This window comes from Muscardinus avellanarius (assembly GCF_963383645.1).
Source record: "Muscardinus avellanarius genome assembly, chromosome: 3".
In the NCBI taxonomy this organism is placed as follows: domain Eukaryota; kingdom Metazoa; phylum Chordata; class Mammalia; order Rodentia; family Gliridae; genus Muscardinus; species Muscardinus avellanarius.
The window spans coordinates 41,141,460-41,164,993 of NC_137788.1; the positions used below are offsets into that span (position 1 = coordinate 41,141,460).

Sequence of the window (23,534 nt, forward strand, 5' to 3'; positions counted from 1 at the left end):
AACCCCAGCACCACACACCAGAAAAAAAAAAAAAGAATAAAAAATAGGGCAGTAGCTTGGAGATCAATGCCCCTGGGTTCCATCCCAGACCCGAAAAAAAAAAAAAAGATGAATAAAGCCTCTTCACAACTAAACAAACCTATAAACCAAATGGACATATACAAAATATTTCAACCAGAAACAGCTGAATATACATTCTTCTCAGCAGCCCATGGAAACTTCTCCAAAATAGATCATATACTGGGCCACAAAGAAAGCACCAGCAAATTTAAAAGATGTAATATAATTCCCTGCATCTTTTCAGACCACAATGGAATCAAAGTAGAAATCAGCCAAAGGAAGACCAAAAGAAACTCTTTAGATACTTGTAAATACTTGAAGATTGAATGATACACTATTAAATGGTAGGTAAGATCAGAAATAAGGGGAGAAATAAAGAAATTCCTGGAATTAAATGAAAATGCAGACACAACATACCAAAATCTATGGGACACTTTGAAGGTGGTATTGAGAAGAAAGTTTATAACACTGAGTGCACACATATGAAGAACAGAGAGTTGCCAAGTAAACAACCTATTGACGCATCTCAAGGACCTAGAAAAACTGCAACAGTCTAACCCCAAAACCAGCAGAAGGCAGGAAATAATTAAAATCAGAACATAAATAATAAATGAAATAGAAAATAATAAAACAATTCAAAGCATCAACAAAACAAAAAGCAGGTTTTTGAAAAGATTAATAAGATTGAAAGATTGACAAACCCCTGACCAACCTAACCAAAAAAGAGAATCAACTCAAATCATTAAAATCAGAAATGAAAAAGGAGACATCATCACACACAGTGGAGAAATTAAAAGGATTATCAGAAAATATTTTCAAAATGTATACTCCAACCGCGAATAGCACGCCAGACCCCTGGAGAAGCTGGGCCCAGTACCCTGGGTCCCGGGTGGGGGTTGCGCGGGGCACACCAGCCGGGGCCCGGGTCGCGGGACTCTGGGCCCCAGGCTGGATCGCGCATAGCACGCCAGACCCCTGGAGAAACCGGGCCCAGTAAGACCCTGGGTCCTGGGCAGGGGTTGGAACAGCCGGGGCCCGGGTCGCAGGACTCTGGGCCCCAGGCAGAGTAGTGCGGAGCACGCTGGACCCATGGGGAAACCGACCGGGTCACAGTGCTACTGAGTGCCTGATCCCACTACCTCCTCAAACAACATATACTGTATTCTTTTATTTAAAAAAAAAAGGAAAAGAAAAAGAAAAAGGAAAAATATCAGAGAGGGGTTAAGAAAGCCGTGGCGGATGCCAGGACACTGGAGATGCAGACAAAACTTATCCAAATGCACTGGAACTTATGGAAAAATTCCCCATGAAGGAGGACTGCTGTTTCTCTGTATTGTTAAGAATCTTGGACATCACCTGTAAGGAGAGAGTTTAGCGGAGACCAAGGAGAAAGGCAGTGTTGAAAGCGGTCTCTGCAATGGTGGTAGAGACTTGTATTCAGGAGAAGCAGAAATCGGATCCTACCAACCTTATTTTTTTTGGAGAAATTACACTGAATGTCGAATGCTACCATCACGCATGCTTAGGAACACTGGACAACATTCAGAGTGGAAAAAGAGCTTGGGAAGGATTTGAAATGGTGGAGGCAGTGGCAATGGCAGTGGCCAGTACTCAGGGGAGGCAGAGATCTGATGCATTACACCTGGAACCTTTGAAATAATAACCCCAGAGGCAGAATGCTACCACCACACACCCTCGAGAATGTGGGACAATTGATTGGGTGAAGAGGGTGCTCGAATTGGAGTCTGCCGAGGGGTGAGGCCAGTGAAGGACACAGCAAAGCTGGGATTGGAGCCTGCCGTGAGGCAAGGCCAGTGCTGGGGTCTTCGAGGCGAGGATTGGAGCCTGCCGAGGGGTTAGGCCGGTGCTGGGGCCAGCAAGGCCGGGATCGGAGCCTGCTGTGAGGCAAGGCCGGTGCTGAAGCTTTGAGACAGAGATTGGAGCCTGCTGAGGGGTTAGGTCGGTGCCAGGGCCAATAGCCAACATTGGAGCCTGCCGTGAGGCAAGGCCGCTACTAGGGCCTCCGAGGCCAAGCTCAGAGCCTGCTGATGGGTTAGGCTGATGCTGGGGCCAGTGAGGCTGGGATCAGAGCCTGCCATGAGGCAAGGCCGGTGCTGGGGCCTTCAAGGCCAGGATAAGAGCCTATCGAGGGGTTAGGCCAGTGCCAGGGCCAGCAAGGCCAGGATCGGAGCTCACTGTGAGGAAAGGCTGGTGCTGGGGCCTCCGAGGCCTGGATCGGAGCCTGCAAAGGGGTTAGGCCAGTGCCCGGGCCAATGGCCGGCATTGGAGCCTGCCGTGAGGCAAGGCCACTACTGGGACCTCCGAGGCTGGGATCAGAGCCTGCCAAGGGGTTAGGTCGATGCTGGGACCAGCAACCAGCATCGGAGCCTGCAGTGAGGTAAGGCTGGTGCTGGGGCCTCTGAGGCTGGGATAAGAGCCTGCCGAGGAGTTAGGCTGGTGCCGGGGCCAGTGGCCGGCATCGGAACCTGCCGTGAGGCAAGGCCGGTGCTGGGGCCTCCGAGACCAGGATAAGAGCCTGCTGAGGGGTTAGGCTGGTGCTGGGGCCAATGGCCGGCATCGGAGCCTGCCATGAGGCAAGGCCGCTACTGGGGCCTCTGAGGCTGGGATCAGAGCCTGCCAAGGGATTAGGTCAATGCCGGGGCCAGCGGGCAGCATTGGAGCCTGCCATGAGGCAAGGCCAGTGCTGGGGCCTCTGAGGCCAGGATAAGAGACTGCCGAGGGGTTAGACCAGGGCTGGGGCCAGCGAGGCAGTCATTGGAGCCTGCCGTGAGGCAAGGCCGGTGCTGAGGCCTCCAAGGCCGGGATCGGAGCCTGCCCAGTGGTTAGGCCGGTGCCGGGGCCAATATCCGGCAGCGGAGCCTGACAGGAGGCAAGGCCGCTACTGGGGCCTCCGAGGCTGGAATTGGAGCCTGCCGAGGGGTTAGGCCGGTGCTGGGGCCAGCGAAGCAGGGATAGAGCCTGCTGTGAGGCTAGGCCAGTGCTGGGGTCCCCGAGGCCGGGATCAGAGTCTACAAGGGGTTAGGCCAGTGCCTGGGCCAATGGCCGGCATCGGAGCCTGCCGTGAGGCAAGGCTGCTACTGGGACCTCTGAGGCTGGGATTGGAGCCAGCTGAGGGGTTAGGCTGGTGTCGGGGCCAGCTAGACCAGAATCGGGGCCTCCCATGAGGCAAGGCCGCTGCTTGAGCCATCGAGGTCTGGATCAGTCCACCAGGTAGCCAGGCCACTACTAGGGCCATCAAGAGTGGGATCGGTACTTGCAACGTGGCATGCACAGAGAAATATCTCAGAAAATAAAAATCAGGTGCTTCCTCTAATCAGCAATTACTTGGAGGAAAGGGGCAACAGGAAGAGGTCGAGCTATAGAAAGGGCCCTATAGTGAAGCAACTAAGGTGACCAATCAGAGGGTGTGGAATAGGGGAGGATGGAGCCTTTTTAAAACACAGGAGGTATATAAACATATGTATCAAAGTTAATCACCAAACAAGCATGGGATTGAGGGAGGGGGAAGGAATGGGATGGGGGCTCAATGAGGGCTAATTGGATGATGTGTGCTTGTATATCCTCTCAAGTCTTGTACTCCAATGTGATATATGATTACAATGCACCAATAAAAAAATAGAAAAAATTTATACTCCAATAACTGGAAAACATGGAAGAAATTGATAGATTTCTAAGCATATATAACCTACCTAAATTGAACCAAGAGGACATAGGAAGCCTAAACCAACCAATAGCAAGCAAAGAAATAGAAACAGCAATAAAAAATATTGTCTTCAAAGAAAAGCCCAGGCCCCGATGGTTTTCTATCTGAATTCTACAAAACCTTCAGTAAAGAACTGATCCCAGTACTTCACAAATTGTTTTGGGAAATTGAAAGAGATAGAATTCTCCCAAATTCCTGCTATGAGGCTAGTATCACATTAATACTAAAACCAAATAAAGATACCTCAAGAAAAGAAAATTACAGACCAATATTCTTGATGAACAAAAATGAAAAAATTCTAAACAAAATACTAGCTTTATGTATTTAAAACCATATCAAGAGAATTGTACACCATAACCAAGTTGGTTTTGTCCCAGAAAAGCAAGGCTGATTTGACATATGAAAATCAATACATGTTATTCACCACATAAACAGAACTGAGAACAAAAACCACAGGATCATATCATGTGAAGCTTCTTCAAAAGACTAGTAATGGGACTTCTGGAAAGATGGTCACTGAGGGAAGCAGCACATACCATTCCTGCTGACACCTGATCTCCATTGCCTTAAAAACAGCATTCTAGCTGGGCATGATGGTGCACACTTGTAATCCCTGCACTTGGGAGGCTGAGACAGGAGGATCACACAGGTTTTAAGCCAGCCTCAGCTACTTAATGAGACTCTCAGCAACTTAGAGAGACCCTGTTTTCAAATAAAGTATAAAATAGGTCTGGGAGTATATTCCAGAGGTAGAAAAGCCCCTGGGTTCCACTCCCAGTAACACACACATACACACACACACACACACACACACACACACACACACACAGCACTATACAAAGCCAGAAAATACTATCAGTAGAGGAATAAAATAATAGGTACAAGTCACACACACACACACACACACACACACACACACACACACACAGCACTATACAAAGCCAGAAAATACTATCAGTAGAGGAATAAAATAATAGGTACAAGTCAGCAGAGGAAAAAAGTTTAGAAGACCAACCAGAAAAGAAACCCTTCCAGCTTGCACCTGTGGGCACCACAGTGCTGCCTTCTTGCCTCACTGCACCTAACTCCAGAGACAAACAGGGAAATAACCAGGGACCTGAAGTGAGCAGCTGCAGATCATTGGAGTTGTATACCATCAGTTCTTCCTGAGCAAACACTGGCTACAAGTTCCAGCAGTAGCAGTTGAGCTCACCACACGCTCTAGAGACCTAGAGAGGCACTCCACACCAAAAAAGAATCCTGCTCGCCTTGAGACTGTGAGCACCACAGCAGTGTCATTTTGCCTGACTGCATCCAACTCCAGAGATTATCAGAAAAACAACCAAGGACCTGAATTAAGCAACTTCAGATCATCAGAATTGTTGTTATCAGTTCCTCCTTTGCAAACACTGGTTACAACTTGCAGCAGTGGCAGCCAAGCTCACCACAACCTCTAGAGATCCAGACTGGTGCTCAGCAACACCGTAAATGAAGCTGCATTGCTTGTGGAGAATGCCCAGCACTGTGCTTGCAAGGCCTTGTGCAGCCTCTATAAACTCCTTGGGTCTGAGACCCTGCAGTTCAACCTGGTGAAGGAGGAGATAGGGTATACAACTTGCAGCAGTGGTGTTTGAGCTTACCATGCCTTCCAGATATCCATAGTGACGAAAGAACACACAGCATGGCACCCCAAGGGACTTGCAGAGCCTCAATAAACTCCCTGAGTCTGAGACTTTGTGGTTCATCCTAGAGAAGGTGGGGGTAGAGTCTGCTGTTGGACATAGCAGAGGCTCAGACAGACTCAGGGTCTAATCCATAGAAAGTGTGGGGGGATGTTTGTGAATAGGCAAAATAAATATCATCAAAATGACCATACTTCCAAAAGTGATCTACAGACTCAAAGCAATACCCATTACAAATTACCAAGATCATTCCTCACAGACATAGAAAAATCACTGTTTAAATTAATTTGAAACAACAAAAAACCCAGAATAGCCAAAGGAGTTCTCAGCAACAAAAACCATGTAGGAGGAATAAAAATACCTGACTTTAAACTATACTAAAAAGCCATTGTAATTAAAAAAAAAAAACAGCATGAAACTGGCACAAAAACAGATACATAGACCGGTGGAGCAAAATATAAGACTCAGAAACAAATCCACACACCTACAGCCAATTGATTTTTGACAAAGGGGCCAAAAACATACACTGGAAAAAAGATAGCCTGTTCAACAAATGGTGTTGGCAAAACTGGTTAACCATATGCAGAAAAATGGAAATAAACCCCACTTTCTCACCCTGCACAAGAGTCAATTCAAGACTTGGAAATTAAACTAAAGACATTGAGGTTCCTTGAAGATGGCATTGGTCCAACAATGTAAAACATAGGCACAGATGCAAAACTTTCTCAACAAGACCCCAAAGGTACAAGAAACTAAAAGGCGAATCAATACATGGGATTGCATTAAACTGAAGAGCTTCTGTACAGCAAAGGAAACTATCAAGAACCTCAATTGAGAGCCAACAGAATTGGAGAAGATTTTTGCCAGCTACTTCTCCCACAGAGGACTAATATCTAGATTTACAGAGAACTCAAGAAATTCAAACAAATAACAGTCAAAAAATGGGTGAGTGAGCTAAATAGACACTTCATGAAGGAAGAAACTCAAATTGCCAATACATGCACGAAAAAATGCTCAACATCATTAGCAATGAGAGAGATGCAAATCAAAACTACCCTGAGATTTCACCTATCTCCAACTAGAATGGCAATCATTCAGGACACAAACATCAACAAATACTGGCAAAGATGTGGAGAAGTGGGAACTCTAAAACATTGTTGGTGGGATTGCAAATTAGTGCAACCACTTTGGAAAACAGAAGAACGGGCACAAACTTAACATTTGATTCAGCAATACCACTTCTGGATATCTACCCAAAAGAAAGGAAAGCAAACTACCAAACTAATGCATGTGTATCTATCTTCATAGTTGCACAATTAACTATAGCCAAACTATGGAACCAGCCAAGATGTCCATCAACAGATGAATGGATTATAAAACTATGGGATATGTACACAATAGAATTTTACTCAGCCATAAAGAAAACACAATTATCTCATTTATAGGGAAATGGATGGAACTGGAGGGCATTATGCTAAGTGAGATTAGTCAGTCACAAAAAATAAGAAATTGGATGCTCTCCCTAATATATGGAAGCTAGGGAGAAAATGGGTCATAGGAGAAACTCTAGATCATGAAGGAGATTCTGTAGATGAGAAAATAAGGTGACTAACTGAGGGGATGAAGGGAGGAAGAGGGAAATTCTCTAATGCATACGATGTACTTTAACAAAAATATCCATGTCATTCACCATGCCAAGCATGAGAAAGATAAATGGGGAGGGAACAGGGTGCAAATTGGGTAAGGGCTATTTGGATGATGTGTTCATGTATGTCTCCACCATCTTGTATCCCATTAAAATATATGACTACAATGCACCAATAAAAAAAATTAAAAAGAAGACTAGTAGTGGAACCATCATATTACCCTGATCTACCAATTCTAGAATTAAAATCGGCATACTAGCTGGGGCTTGTAATCCCCGCGCATGGGAGGCTGAGACAGGAGGATCACACAGGTTCAAAGCCAGCCTCCGCTGGCTTAAGAGACCTTGTTTCAAAAAAAAAATATATATATATATATTTATATCAGACCTATCATATATATATGATAGGTCTGGGAGTATAGCCCAGAAATAGAAGGCCCCTGGGTTCCATTCCCAGTACCACCAAAAAAAAAAAAAATCGGCATACTATAGTGCTACATGAATACCCATGCTTATAGCAGCACAATTCCTAACAGCCACACTATGCAATCAAACTAGGTGCTTATCAACAAACTGATGAATAAATAAAATGTGATATATATATATGATATATATATACACAAACATACATATACATACATACATACATACATACATACATACATACATAATGGAGTTATATTCAGCCATAAAGAAGAATAAAATCATGTCATTTGCAGGAAAATGGATGGAGCTAGAGAACATTATGCTAAGTGAGATAAGCCAGACTTGGAAAATCAAGGATCATATGTTTTATCTTTCAAGCAAAACTAAGAGAAAAGAAAAGAAGAAAAGAGAAGAGAAAAGAAAAGAAAAGAAAAGAAAAGAAAAAGACGTTTTGAAAATAGAAGACCAGTAGAGTAGCAGAAGGAAGTCAGAAAAGACAGAAGGAGAAGGAAAGTTGAGGTATGGGAAATGAAACAAACCAAATTATGCCATGTGTTGTATAAGTATGTCATTAATCCCATTATTATGCATAAAATTAATACACTAATAAAAATAAAATAAAACCTTTACTTAACTGACAATTTAAAAAGAACTATGTTGAATCATGTAACTCTTGTATTTAGAATAAAAAACAAATAATAAAAACAAAGAAGTCAAGTGAAAAATGTGTGTAATTTGTGTTAGGTGTTATGTGTTATAAAGCTTTTCAAGTTTGTTGGGCTCTCTCTCATCCTAACAAAGGAGGTTTCAATTTCTGGATTAAGGTACAAGAAGCCCAGGTTTTTCAATAAATAACACTGTCAGCTGATCTAGCAGCAAGAAAAGAATATCTAGGACCAAGAAATGGGGAGAAGATATATGTCTAACATATGTCCCCAGACTTTGAAATGTCTTGAGCAAGCAGGCTTGGGAATAAAGGGTCATTCAGTTTACCTGCCTCTCTCCTTCTCACACTTTTTATCTTCCACTCTTCAAACCTACTTACGTTGTGGTTTGGGCTCGGAAACACTGGGCCGCAGGGTAGAGAATACCAGCACAATCATCATTGTAACCACAATAGTTATCCAAATTAGCTTCCATGTAAACAGTTTATCTGAAATGAAGAGTTACAGATCTTACCACTTAAGAAACTTGGAGTGTCTGGACTTACCCAGTTATAATTAGGAATGGTGATTCATCCACAGCATATTCCCATTCAAGATTTCATCACCATGGACTATTATATATAAATCAATTTGGAGAGGTAGTTATGATTGGGTGGGTGAAAGCTAGGACAGTCTAGAGTGAGCAGTTACTTAGTGTTTGGCTGGCTCAGAGGTGAGTGAATACCATTCCTAATATTTCCTTCTGTCTGTTCTGTCTCATAAGCTCTGTGACTTCAAGGGAAGAGACAGAGCTAAGGTCTTCTCTCTAAACCCCCACCCAAGTCTCAAATGAAGGTTTCCAGAAATCATAATAAGCTCAGTCCCAATTCAGTCTTTCAGTCCTTTTATCTAACTTGTCAGTACTGATTGGATCTGAGAATACTACTCTTGACTAAATTAAGAGACATAGTTTATGAAACTTTTTCTTCTCATTTCATTTGAACAAGTGTCTATGTTGGCCTACCTGCTTGTGCATACTGGCCATGACACCTGACATTTTATCTGGAAATCAGAGATCTTTCTTCTTAGAGGAGGAATCTTGTCCTGTCTAGAATATGCCATTATGTCCTGCAATTCTGTCTGAGAAAATCAATCCAGGAGGCTGCTCTAGAGGCAATCAAGAGTTCTGCTACGGAATTTTGAATATGTCTGGTGTGATATAATCTGAATTGAATTGGTGCTTCCCATGCATGTAATTCAAAGTACTTAGGGCATCATGACTTTAGAACTAATCCTATACTCAGATAAATGATTTCCTCAACCCAGTGAGCACAAATGAAACCCTTGCCATCTCACAAGTCAGAGAGAAGCAAAGTCACATGTAAGGATATTGAACACAGGGTGATGTTATATGTTCATGTGTTAGGAGGGTCTTACTATCTCCATTTTTATCATATTATATCCACGGACAAGAATAGAAATAGGTGACTATTCAGCTATTTCTAAAATTCAGACCAGGTTATGGTGTCTCAGATTTGGATCAAAGTGGTACAATGACAAGTGATCAGACTCAATGTATTTTATATGTAGATCACACATTATTTTATGGCTGGTGTTATGTGAAATATGAGAGAAACTGGAGTTAAAGGTAACTGTCAAGCATTTTGTTTATGAGAAAAATATGAAGTATGATTGGGAAGACAATAAATTTAGCAAGTTGGGAAGTAATCATGAGTTTAGTTTTTCATATTTTGGCTTGGGATAGTTATTAGACTTTAAGGGTGAGATGCTGAGTTTGGAGAAAAGAATAGAGTAGGGGAGTCTAGCCATAAGATATAATTTGGTAATCCATCATCATATTGATGGTGCTTAAAGCCATGAGACAGAATAAATCTATAAGTGAGTAAAGGCTCAAAAATTACATTCTGGGAACTCCAGTATTAAGAAGACAATGAAAAAGATGAATGCAGCAAAGAGAATAAAAAGATACAATTAGAATAATATAGTTAAAAAAGCACTGTCTTAGAAACCAAGTGGAGAAAGCAAATGAATTTTTCTGTTTATTTTGTAAATTGTATGACAATGGCTATTATTTGAACAACAAATAAATAGGTCTCACCTGATAGGACAATGCTTGTTCTTTCCTCTTGGCCAGTTAGAGGGTTTCGAAGACAGCAAGTAACATTCCTATGGAAACTGTCACTAATAAGAAGGGTGATCTTCATATTGAACAATTTGTCTTTATCCTGTGAGTAGGATTTTGCCGCAGGTGGAAGGATCTCTCCTCTGCTGTCTCTCCATTCTATCTGTGGCTGTGGAAACCAACCTTCTGAATGGCACTCCAGTATAAGACCTTTGGTAGTAGGAAGATGCACATGAATCTGTATGTCTGAGCTTGAAGCTTGTTGGATACAAAGAAGGAAATAGTATTTTTAGGTGGAAGAAAGGGGAAAAAAACAGAAAAAAAAGCCTTCCTCCCCCATTTTAATATCAGTGTTCTTCGACATAATGATAGTCAAAACTCTGTGGAGCTCTGATTGTTTTAAGAAATTAATCAAATGATAAAGAGGATAAGTAATAAAAATGGATATATATATATATATATATATATATATATATGGTAAACAACTTGTCCTAAGTAAATCAGGTAAAAAATTCCTATTTGTTTCATTTATTTATCCATTCATTAAAAATATTTATTGGTATTTACTTAATTTAGAAGGCTGAGGTAGGTTGCTGGATTATAATAATGAATAAAATTAAGATTTTCATCTTATAAAATTTATAGTATAATATATTTGATCTTTATTACTAGTCACTTTTGAGCCATAATGATAAATTATAAATAATAACATAAATCCATGTTTGCAACTTAATTTAAAACTTTAATTTATATGTTATTTGCATATAAAAGGTAGTTAAATATGCTATGTTTTGAATAAAATAAATAATACACTGGTGTCATCAAATTATAATATATATTAATTTAGTGAAAATGTATCTTTGGAATATTTCAAGGCATTGCCTGGAATACAGACTTGTCTAATGGATGGGCAAAAATAATTTAAAAAGATTTAAAGTGTAACCACAAGCAACTCTGTCTAAAAAAAACTTCTTAGCAATAGAATTAGTCTATGCTGTCCTGATACACTAGTTACTCACTACCTGAGACTCCCAAGCACCAAAATGGGGCAGTGATAATTTACTTAATTTGAATTTAAATATAGCTCAGATCTAAACTACAAAGTCAGGTGTCAGGTGTCATGAACTATCCAATAAAAAATTCAATATAAGTGGGCTTGGAACTCTACATTTGAGTTCTCATATTTGTAAAATTCTTCAGTTTACTACATGTTCTCTACCTCTTCTCCATTTCTTTGTCATTCAAAATAATTTAGAAGGTGAGGAAATTTACTTAAATGCTTTATAATTACATATACTAAAATATAGCATATATACCTGAAGACAGTACAATTATAGATAAAGTCTTTTGGAATCAATTTAGGAAAAAATGTCACTAAGCAGTCAGCAAATTGAATTACAGAGAAATGGGAATATGAATTATCATTAAGGAGACTATTGCAAAGATTCAGGTCATTAGTAAAATCACATTTTACTAAACTGCTGTAAAATAATTGAAAGGATAAGAAGTCCTAGAAGGAAACCATTGGTCTTTTAGAAATCTAAAATTATATGTAGACATAAAAAGAAGATATTTACTGATAGAGCTGATGTCTGCCCAAATTGCTCTATTTCCAAAACTAAATGCATGAATTTAAACTTGCTAGCCAAACTGTGTAATGTAGAGATAATTTTAAATTCCTAAGGTTTTCCTAATACTCATCCTCATGGGTTTCAATTGGTGCATAGAAACTTTAGGGGGATCCATCCTTACCTGTGACCTTCACTTCTATAGTGTCCTCTTCATAGAAATCACCATCTCTGAAGAGGCAGCGGTATGACCCATCATCATCAGCACTGACATTAAAGATCTTGAGGGTCACTTTACCTTCTCCAATGGCATCTTTCAGGAGTTCTTCCCGCTCCACATACCTGGAGAGAGTTTTTCCGTACTGGTCGTTACCGTCCCTGTACAGGTAAATGGGTTGTGTGTAGCGGTCCCGGAACCAGCGGATCTCCATGTGTCGTGCACTCTGTGGCGGAGACAGCTGACAACTAAGCTCAACATCTCCACCCAATGGAGCCAAGATGGGCCCCTTTAAGGCATTCACTGTGAATTGATCTGAGAAGGGAAACAATCAAAAGTGAGAGTGTGAGTCAGGACACTTCTTTTATAATACACACATGCAATACACACATGTGTATGCATGCACACATATGTGCACATAACAGCTTACTTTTATTGAGTGTTAATTCTTTGCTCTAACAACATCTTAATATCACATTTGACTTGAATGGTAGTTTAGATTGTTTTCCTTGAGGAATAAAAATGTTTTCCATTGCTGCTAAATGGTTTATATTGTTTGTTAACAAAAAGTATAATAGTTGCTCCTTTCATTCTAAACCTTTCTCTCAGGCAGCTTTTAAGATTTACTGCAATTTCAATATAATGAATCCATGTATGAACTTATGCTTTGTTTTTAAGATAAGCTTCATAAAATTATTGAATTTGAGGATTCTTATCTTTTAATTCTGGAAAATTCTTATCTGATGTGTGTTTAATATCATTTGTTCTATGTTTTCTCTTACTATGAAACTCTCTACACTGTCTTGGGATTCCCAGCAAGTCATATTAAAGTAACACCATCTAATCCTCCAAGTGTCCTCAGGTTAGTACATTTCATTTTCTGTTTTTCCTTTTTGATCCTACATGGTTACAGCTGAAGTAACCTAGAGACTCAGAAACTCAAGATGTTGATATTTAGTCTCTAATTGGAATAATATGGGAGATTTGGGGATATTTTAGACTCTCTTGTTTTTCCCCTGCCATGCTCCTTGAAGAGAGGATGAAAAATGTTGATTCTCTTAGTACTCTCCATTTCTCCTTCATAGCGGCCATCTTTTCTTTTTCAACTCTTTCTGTTACATGGCACCTTGGTCAGAATTACCAAATCAGCTTAGGCTTTTCTCACCCTGTAGGGAAAAACAGCTTCAAGTACCAATATGCAACTGATCAATTAATGCTTAAAATATTGAATATTATTTTGTATATGTAAAGTAATGCTTTCTTCATGGCCTAACCTCACATTATTATATGCATATATAGTAAGTCCTTGAAGATAGTTTTGAATATATAAGCATTTCTAATGAATTGAATTTTTAATGAACCTTATCTTCTTAAATATTCATCTGTTGATGAGCATACTTAGGATGATTCCATAATTTGGCTATTGTGAATTGTGTTGTGAAAAACATGAGTATGTGTGTATTTATAAGTATGCCGACTTTAATTCTTTTGGATAAATAACAAGGAATTGTAGAGCTGAATCTTAGGAACAAATGTATTGCTTTCCATAATGACTGTCTTTTCTCTAGTATATGTTGTGACTATTTTGTGAAAAATTAATTTGAGGATTTGTTTGTATCTTCTATTCTATTCCATTGTTCCATGTGTCTGTTTTTGTGTCAATATTAATAATTCAGTTTGTGTAACTATATCTCTGCAGTATAATTTGAGATCAGATGTGTGGGGTTTTTTTGTAATGATGACTGAACCCAGGGGCATTCTACATCTGTGCTACACTCAACCCCTATTTTATTTTCAAAACAGGGTCTCAGTAGGGTGATGAGTCTTACTACTTAAAGAAGCTTGCCCTTGAACCTGTGATCCTCCTGTCTCAGTCTCCTAAGCACTGGGAATACAGGTGTGCACCACCGTGCCCAGCTCTCCAGCATGGTACTTATTGCTCAGAATTGTTTTGGCTATTCTCATTCCTTGTTCTTTCATATAAATGTTAGAGCTGTTTTCACTAGTACTATGAGACATTATGCATTTCTGTAATAAATTTGAAGATTTTTGAGTCACTATGGAAAAAGATACAACCACAAGGTGGCAGTAGCACACAGCAAGCTTCTTTTTGGACAAAACTGAGGGTTGAGAAAGGAGACAGTCACCACATCATGAGACCTTGTAGTGGTGTAGGAGCCCCATATCCAAAGGGAAGGAAGGCTGATGAGCTCCCAGGACTGCAGAGAGGGTATATGTATCTAGGTGACACCACTCCACAAAACAGTAGGGAGTATTTGGGTCAGAGAGCTATGAGGACATCAACAGAGTTTTTACAATTACAGAATTTATATTTGTCTATAGTTAGCAGATGCTGGAGGCAGTTTCAGAGGCAAAGAAGGCAGGCATTAAATGGCTAAAATTTTCTTGTTTGGGGTATATTTAAAGCAATTAGATATGTAAAATTTTTATTTTAACATTGGAGGGCTTTGGGGCTAATTGGAATCAAATTTAAGATAGTGAGAAATATAGTTTACATAGAGACTATTTGGCTCATTTATATATGAATTTGTTAAGACTCAGAGAATGGTACAACATGAATGAATCCTAATACAAACTTTAACTTTGGTTAATAATATTCTCTTAATATTTGTTCAATTATAATAAAGGTATATACTAAGGCAAGATACTAAGAATAAAGGAAACTGCATGTGTGTGGTGAGGGGAGTGGAAAAGAAGCAGTGAGGTTATATGAGAACTCTGTATACATTCTGCATATTTTTTGTAAAACTGAAACTGCTTTAGAAAATAAAGTATATTAATGAAAGTCAACTAATAGTGAACTAAGAAATAGAGCAGAAACTTTAGAACTGCTAGAAGAAAACATGGGTTAGTATTTCATCATATAGATGCTGGCATTGAGTTCTTAAATAAGACACCTAAAACCCAGTAAATAATACCAAAATTTATAAATGTAATGGTTTCAAATAAATGCTTCTACATAGAAAGGAAAGCAATCAAGAGCATGAAGAGAGAGCCTACAAAATGGGAGAAAATGTTGCCAGCGATTTCTCCTCTGAAAAGGGATTAATGTCTAGATTATATAAAGAATTAAAAACTTAACTATGTGCGTGTGTGTCTCAATCAATATCAATTAATGGGTAAATGAACTAAACAAACTCTTCTCAAAAGAAGAAATGTTAACTTTTAGCAATTAGGGAAATATGAATCTAGTTATCCTGATATTTCCAGTTAGAATGGAAATAATCAATAATACAAATAAAAAATTTTGTCAAGGATGCAGGGGAAAAGAAGCTTTTTTAATCTGCTGGTAAGATTTTAAATTAGTATAACCTCTATGGAGATTAATATGGAGTTTCTTCAAAAGACTAAGAATGAAATCACCATATAACCCAGTTAGACCACTCCTCAAAATTTTGTCAAATGATTAAAGTCAGCATATTATAAAACTATATGCATTCCCATATTTATAACAGCACAATTCACAATAGCTAGGTTATGGAACCAGCATAGATGTCCAAAGACAGATGAAGAAAATATGGTATAGATACACAATGAAATTTCTTTCAGCCTTAAAGAAGAACAAAATTATATCATTTGCAGAAAACGTTAAGTGAGATAAACCAAACTCTCATAGTAAAGGTTATTATGTGCTCTCTCATATGTTGAAGGTAGAGAGAAAAAAAGGGAAAGAAAGAACTTTATGGATATCAAAGAGACAACTAGACTAGCAGAAGAGGACAAAGGGAAGGAAGAGGGAAGACAAAGCAGTCTACAGAGGCATTAGATAAATCAAATTATGCTTTGTACAAATGCATGGGCAAATATGTCACAATGAATCCCACTATTATGAATAATTATAGTGCACCAATAAAAAGGTTTGAAAAGAAATCCCCAAAATATATAAAAATATATTAAACTTTAAAAACAAATTAGGATACAGTATAGGACAAAAGAAATGAAAACTTGGAGGAAAATTTTTATTTTGTACTCTACAAAATAAAATAAGAAATCAAAGCATAAAAACTTTTATTTTGTTTTTTAAAATTTTCTTATTGGTGCACTGTATTCATACATCATAATGGGATAAAAATCTTGTGTAGACATACATGCACACATCGCCCAGTTAGCCCCTACCCAATCCGCACCCCATTCCCTCCCCATCCCTTCTTCCCATGCTTGGCTTAGTGGTTGACATCTAATATTATAGCAATTTATCCAAAATTAATAATGATAATCTCACATAACAGATTCATTTGTCTAATATCAAGCTTTTGATCACTTAGAGATAACATTTCAATATTTCTTTTTGCTTTCTTTCTTACCAGAGGATATTTTTTCTTTTTTTTAAAAAGTGAAACTATCATACATTTATTTATTTATCAGAAAAAATCTATCCTAACATGAAATATGTATTCTAAATACCCAAAGCAATCTTGAAAAAGAACAAAGCTAGAAGATGTACATTTTCTGATTTCAAACCTTATAAAGCTACAATACTTGAAACAGTGTAGTACTGCTATTAAGGCAGATATATAAACCAGTGGAGTAAAATAAAAAGCCTAGAAATAAATTCTTCCATATATGGTCAAGTTATTTTTGACAAGGTTTCCAAGAACATTTGGTGAAGGAAATAATAATCTTTTTACTAAATATTATTGAAAAATAATAATTACATGAAAAAGAATAAAATTGGGCCCTTACCTAACACCATTATACAAATATTAACTCAAAATCAATAAAAGATCTAAATGTAAATCTTAGGACTATAAACTTTTAGAAGAAAACCTAGGTCATAACACTTCACAATATTGAAATTGGCAGTGATTTCTTGGATATGATTTCAAAGGCACAGGCAACAAAATAATAAACATACAAACTTCCTAAAAATTAAAAAATATTGTACATCCAAAGACAACGTAAACAGAGTTAAAAGTTACTGATAGAATGGGATAAAATATTTCCAAATGCTATATCTGAAGGTATTTTAATATTCCAAATAGAAACCCTAAAACTTATCAACAATAAAAGCAAACAATACAATTGAGAAATAGGTAAAAGACTAAAATAAGTAATGAATCTCCAAAGATTTTTATATAACCAATAAACACATGAATATCACTCATTATCATAATATAACTAATAATTAAGGAAATATAAATAAAAACTATAGTGAAATACTACTTCACATTTGTTAGGATGGCTGCTTAACATGGATTACCTTGCTCCAGCCTTTTTCCTTGAGTTTGTTACTCTCTTTACTTGTAAAGTGTGTTTCTTGTAAGCAGCAGGTGGATGGATTCTGGTTTTTAATTCATTTTGCCACTTTATGTCTTTTTATTTGGGGAATTGAGGCCATTTACATTTATTGTGATTATTGAGAGATAACTTTTAATTCCTTACAAGTTAAGATTTTATTTCTGTTTGATATACTGTGTATTCTTCTTTGCTTAGTTGTCTGCTGGATGGGAAATCTTGTTTCTCTGGTTCTGGTGTGTATTGCCTATTTCTTCTTTTTAGTTAATCTCCTTGAGTATTTTTTCTAGTGCTGGTTTTGAAGACATAAATTCCTTCAGTTTCTGTTTGTCATGGAAACTTCTTATTTCCCCATCTAATTTGATAGATAGTTTTGCTGGGCAGAAAATTTTTGGTTGGAAGTTATTTTCTTGCAGAGTTTGAAATATGTTACTCCAAGCCCTTCTGGCTTTCATGACTTGGTTTGGGAAGTCTGGAGTGATTCTAATTGGTTTGCCTCTGAATGTCACTTGGCCTTTTGTTTCTGTTGCCTTTAAGATTCTCTGCTTGGCTTCTACATTTGTCATTTTCACAATTATGTGGTGCGGGGAACCTCTTCTCTGATCCTGTCTAAATGGAGTTCTATAAGTTTCCTGGACCTGTGTATTGACCTCTTGCTCTATGTTTGGAAAATTTTCTGCTATTATTTCTTTGAAGAGATTTTAAAATTTTTTTTTATTATTTTTATTTTTTTTTATTCGTGCACTGTATTCATACATCATAGTGGGATACAAACTTTTGTAGACATACATGCACACATCGCCCAGTCAGCCCCCACCCGATCCTCACCCCATTCCCTCCCCATCCCTCCTTCCCTTGCTTGGCTTAGTGGTTGACATCTAGTATTATAGCAATTTATCCAAAATTAAAAATGATAATCTCACATAACAGTTTCATTTGTCTGATACCAAGCTTTTGATAACTTAAAGATAACATTTCAATATTTCTTTTTCCTTTCTTTCTTACCAGAGAATATTTTTTTTTCTTTTCTTTTTTTTAGGGGAAACTATCATATATTTATATATTTATTTTTCAGAAAAAAAATCTATCTTAATATAGAATATGGACTCCAGATACCCAAAACGATCTCGAAAAAGAACAAAGCTAGAAGATATATATTTTCTGATTTCAAACCATATAAATCTACAATAATTGAAACAGTGTATTACTGTTCTAAAGGCAGATATATAAACTATTGGAGTTAAATAAAAGCCTAGAGCTAAATTCTTTCATATATTGTCAAGTTATTTTTGACAATGTTTCCATGAACATTTGGTGGGGGAAATAATAATCTTTTAACTAAATATTGTTGAAAAATAATAATTACATGAAAAAGAATAAAATTGGACCCTTACCTAACACCATATACAAATATTAACTCAAAATAGATAAAAGACCTAAATATAAATCTTAAGACTATAAACTTTTAGAAGAAAATCTGGGTCATAAAACTTCACAACATTGAAATTGGCAGTGATTTCTTGGATATGATTTCAATGGCACAGGCAACAGAAGAGTATACAAACTCCCTAAAAAATAAAAAAAAATATTGTATATCCAAAGACAATGTAAACAGAGTTAAAAAGTTACTGATTGAATGGGATAAAATATTTCTAAATGCTATATCTGAAGGTATATTAATATTCCAACTAGAAATCCTAAAAATTAACAACAATAAAAGCAAACAATACAATTTAACGATAGGTAAAAGACTAACATAAGTAATGAATCTCCACAGATAACTAATCTTTGTTGTCTGTTGGATGGAAAATCTTGTTTCTCTGGTTCTGGTGTGTGTTACCTATTTCTTCTTTGTAGTTAATCTCTTTGAGTATTTTCTCTAGTGCTGGTTTTGAAGACATAAATTCCTTCAGTTTCTGTTTGTCATGGAAGCTTCTTATTTCTCCATCTAATTTGATAGAAAGTTTTGCTGGGCAGAAAATTTTTGGTTGGAAGTTATTTTCTTGCAGAGTTTGGAATATGTTACTCCAAGCCCTTCTGGCTTTCATGACTTGGTTTGGGAAGTCTGGAGTGATTCTAATTGGTTTGCCTCTGAATGTCACTTGGCCCTTTGTTTTTGTTGCCTTTAAGATTCTCTGCTTGGCTTCCACATTGGTCATTTTGACAATTATGTGGCGTGAGGATCCTCTTCTCCGATCCTGTCTAAATGGAGTTCTATAAGTTTCCTGGACCTGTGTATCGACCTCTTGCTCTGTTTGGAAATTTTTCTGCTATTACTTCCTTGAAGATATTGTTGATCCCTTTGATTTCACTTTCTTTTCCCTCCTCTATTCCAATTATTCTTAGGTTAGCTCTCTTAAAATGGGCCCATATTTCTTCAATGTCAGATTCCTGCTGTTGGATATTTTTTTCTAGATTAGAAACTATGCGTTCATTTTTGGATTGCTCATCTTCTAAGAGCGAGATTCTATCTCAATGTGGTCTAATCGGTTGTTTGTACTTTGAATTGAGGCCTTTTTCTTCATTAATTGCATCCTTTATCTCTTTTTGGCTCTCTCTGAATTCTTTTCGAAAGAGCTCTATTATTTCTACAGTTATTTTTCTGATTTGATCTTCTAGAAATCTCTGAATTTCTGTTTTATCAGGTTCTGATGTTGTGGGGTTGTGGGCATTCATTGCTCCATTGTTATTCCTCTTTCCCATGATTTCGGAAGTTTGTGCCTTCTCTGGGTTCTTCCCTTGGGTCACTATGACTTCACTTAAGGTGCTCTGGATCTCGAGTCTGTGGTATCACAGACCCCACTATACTCCTTTACTGGGTTGTATCATAGAGTCTCAGACCCAGGGAGTCAATAGAGGCTGCTTTAGACTATGGGGGGTGCCAGGTTGGGCGTTCTCCTATGGTGTGATATCTCTGCCACCACCACTCCCCCACTGGGTCAAGTCCCTGGGAGTCAGTACTGGGATTTCTCCTCTGGGGCCCGCAATTTGACTCACTGTTCTTGAGTACGCAGATGGAGCTGTAGTGGACTCGGTGAATTTGCTGCTGCTGCCACCATTGGCAATATGGCGCTGCTGCCACACCCTCGGCCGTGAGGCTGGTGTATTTGTTCTCTGGTTTTGAGCTCTGCTCTGAGTCCCTGCAGTGTGTGCTGAGCTCAGCCACTGGGAGCTTTAGATGCTCCCTGCGCCAAAAAATCCTGCCCAGCTGTTCCGCAGCGGCTCATCTTGGCTCGCTGTAGCTGTCTGTGAACTCGCCACTGCCGCCGGCAGTAAGGCGCTGCTGCTGCGTCCTCGGGCGTGAGGTCGGTGTATCTCCTCTGTGGCTCTAACCTTTGTTCTGAGTCCCCTTCCTCTCTGGAGCCTGGTGATTTTTTTGTTTCTCTGGTGATGGTGTTTTCTGGCTCTGAAAGGCGCTGATTTTGTGGTAATGGAGATTAGTTGTTAGTGGGGCTCTTAAGCCCCACTTTTCTCGGTCGCCATCTTCCTGGAAGTCCCGGGAGTCAAGATTATTGATCCCTTTGGTTTCACCTTCTTTTACCTCCTCTATTCTGATTATTCTTAGGTTAACTCTCTTAAAATGGGCCCATATTTCTTCAATGTCAAATTTCTGCTATTGGATTTTTTTTTCTGAATGATAAAGTATGTGTTCGTTTTTGGAGTGATCATCTTCTAGGAGCGAGATTCTATTCTCCATGTGGTCTAATCGATTGTTTATACTTCGAATTGATGCCCTTACTTCAATGATTTCATTCTTTATTTATTTTAGACTCTCTCTAAATTCTTTTCGAAGGTTCTGTATTATTTCTACAGTTATATTCCTGATATAATCTTCTGGAGATCTCTAAATTTCTGTGTTATCAGGTTCTGATAATATGGGGTTGTAAGCATTCATTGCTCTATTGTTGTTCCTCTTTCCCATGATTTTGGAATTTTGTGCCTTCCCTGGGTCACTACAACTTCACTTAGGGTGGTCTGTATCTCAAGTCCGTGGTAACCTCAGCTGCCACTACTCCTTTACTGGGTTATATCACAAAGTCTCAGGCCCAGGGAGTTAATCAAGCCTGCGCAAGACTGTGGGGGTGCCGTGCTGGGCGATTTCCCATGGGGAGCTGTGACTAGGGTGTGGTATTTCTGCCACTGCTACTCTTTCACTGGTTTGAACTGCAAAATCTCAGATCCAAGGAGACTATCAAAGCTGCGCAAGTCCCTGGAAGTGCAGTACAGGGATTTCTCCTTTAGGGGCTGCAATTTCACTCACAGTTATTGTGCGCACTGATTAGGAGCTGTCACAGGGCACAGTGAACTCACTGTCGCTGCTGGCAATATGGTGCTACTACCATGCCCTTGGCTGTGAGGCTGGCGTATTTCTTTTCTGGTTTTGAGTTCCATTCTAAGTCCCTAAAAGGCGTGATGAGTTTGGCCACTGGGAGTTTTAGGCGTTCTTTGCACTGAAAGAACTGCTGAATTACACCCGAATGATCTGCAGCTGTTCACTTAAGATCCTTGTTTACCTTTCCTCTCTGGAGCCTGGTGCTGTGAGGGAAGATGGTGCCGGTGCGGCTCCGCTGCCTCATTGTGGGCTTGATTTCTTTTCTGGTCTCTGGTTGCTCTTCTAGTCTTTTTTTCTCTGTACCTTGTGTTTACATTTTTTAAATTTCTCTGCTGATAGTGTTTTCTGGCTATGAAAAGTGCTGATTTTGTGGCAACAGAAATCAAGTTTTAGCAGGATTTGTAAATGCTGCTTTTCTTGGTCACCATCTTCCTGGAAGTCTCCAAAACTTTTATTTTGTAATCCACAAAATAAAATAAAAAATCTGAGCAAAAATTCTGCACATAAAAATATAATTTCAGAGTTCACTGATCATAAACTTGTCAGAAATACATGGAGCAAATAAATAGATAAAAAAGTAATTCTTCATACTTAAGGGTTCTTATAAAGTAATAAATAAGGAAGATAAGCATTTAGCTCCTAAACAAGTAGTTCAGAGAAAAAAATACAATTTTAATAGATAGCCCCATTTGTTAATAAGATATTAAGATGTAATCACTGTAAAATTATGTTCTTCATCCATAATTTTGGAAGAGACAAAATCTTTGATATCTACCATACACACCTGACAAACTCACACATGCCATTTGTAGAAGTGTACATTGGTAACTATTTCAGAATAACATTTTCAAAATAATAATAATAATAATAATAATAATAATAATAATAATATAGCAAATAAATTTTGTCCAGAAACTCATAGGAATATTTCTTACATTTACACTCAGTTTAACTCAAAACAGATGTACAATGATGCTTGTAGCAGTCATTATTTTTAATAGTTCTGAATCCAACCTAAATTTGCCTCAGAAAAAATTTTAGCATCTGAAATGGACTTTTTGCTAGAAACTTCTACATCTTTTTTTTTTCTGGGGTACTGGGGATGGAACCCAGGGGCCTTCTACCTCTGGGCTACACTCCCAGACCTATTTTATATTTTTTATTTGGAAATAGGATCTCTTAAGCCAGTGAAGGCTGGCTTCGAACCTGTGCAATCCTCCTGTCTCAGCCTCCCAAGCATGGGGATTACAAGAATGAGCCACCATGCCTGGCGAAACTTCTACATCTTTTACTTCATTTTTTGTCTCTGGCTTTGACTATAGAATACTTTTGGTAGAAGGATCATTTTGAGTATATTTCTTTGGCTTATTCAAGAGCATGAGAAGTCTTTCCATTATCTAAGATCTCCAACTTTTTTTCTTTGGTGTTTTGTAATTTTCTTTGTAGAGGTCTTTTATCTCCTTGGTTAAATTTATTCCCAAGTGTTTTATTTGTTGAGATTATTCTGGATGCAATTGTTTTATGATTTTCATTTTAGTAGATTCATCATTGGTGAATAAAAATGCTAACGATAATATTTTTTGTAAGCTGATTTTGTATCCAGATATTCTGCTAGGTCAGTTATCATCTCTAGAATTATTCTGGTTGAATTTTTAATTTTCTAAGTAAAGGATTGCATTGCCAGTAAAGATAATTACTAATTTTCTTTTCCTATTTGTATTCCTTCAATTATCTTTTCCTATTTTTATGCTGTGGTTAGAGTTTCAAGTACTATATTGAATAGGAGTATGATAATGGGCATCCTTGTCCTATTCCTGACCTTCTTTAATGTGTCTA

General features: G+C 38.2%; 1 protein-coding gene across 1 annotated transcript in view; it reads right to left on the reverse strand.

The window, feature by feature from the left end:
• LOC308260078 (selection and upkeep of intraepithelial T-cells protein 1-like) overlaps positions 1–23,534 on the reverse strand; it is a gene marked incomplete at both ends in the record, with an annotated part of 42,754 nt that overhangs the window by 14,265 nt on the left and 4,955 nt on the right. The window contains 3 exons of the mRNA XM_080691409.1: positions 8,583–8,690; positions 10,301–10,582; positions 12,077–12,424. Of these exons, the coding sequence (XP_080547535.1) occupies positions 8,583–8,690; positions 10,301–10,582; positions 12,077–12,424 (738 nt within the window). The remainder of the gene's footprint in view (positions 1–8,582; positions 8,691–10,300; positions 10,583–12,076; positions 12,425–23,534) is intronic.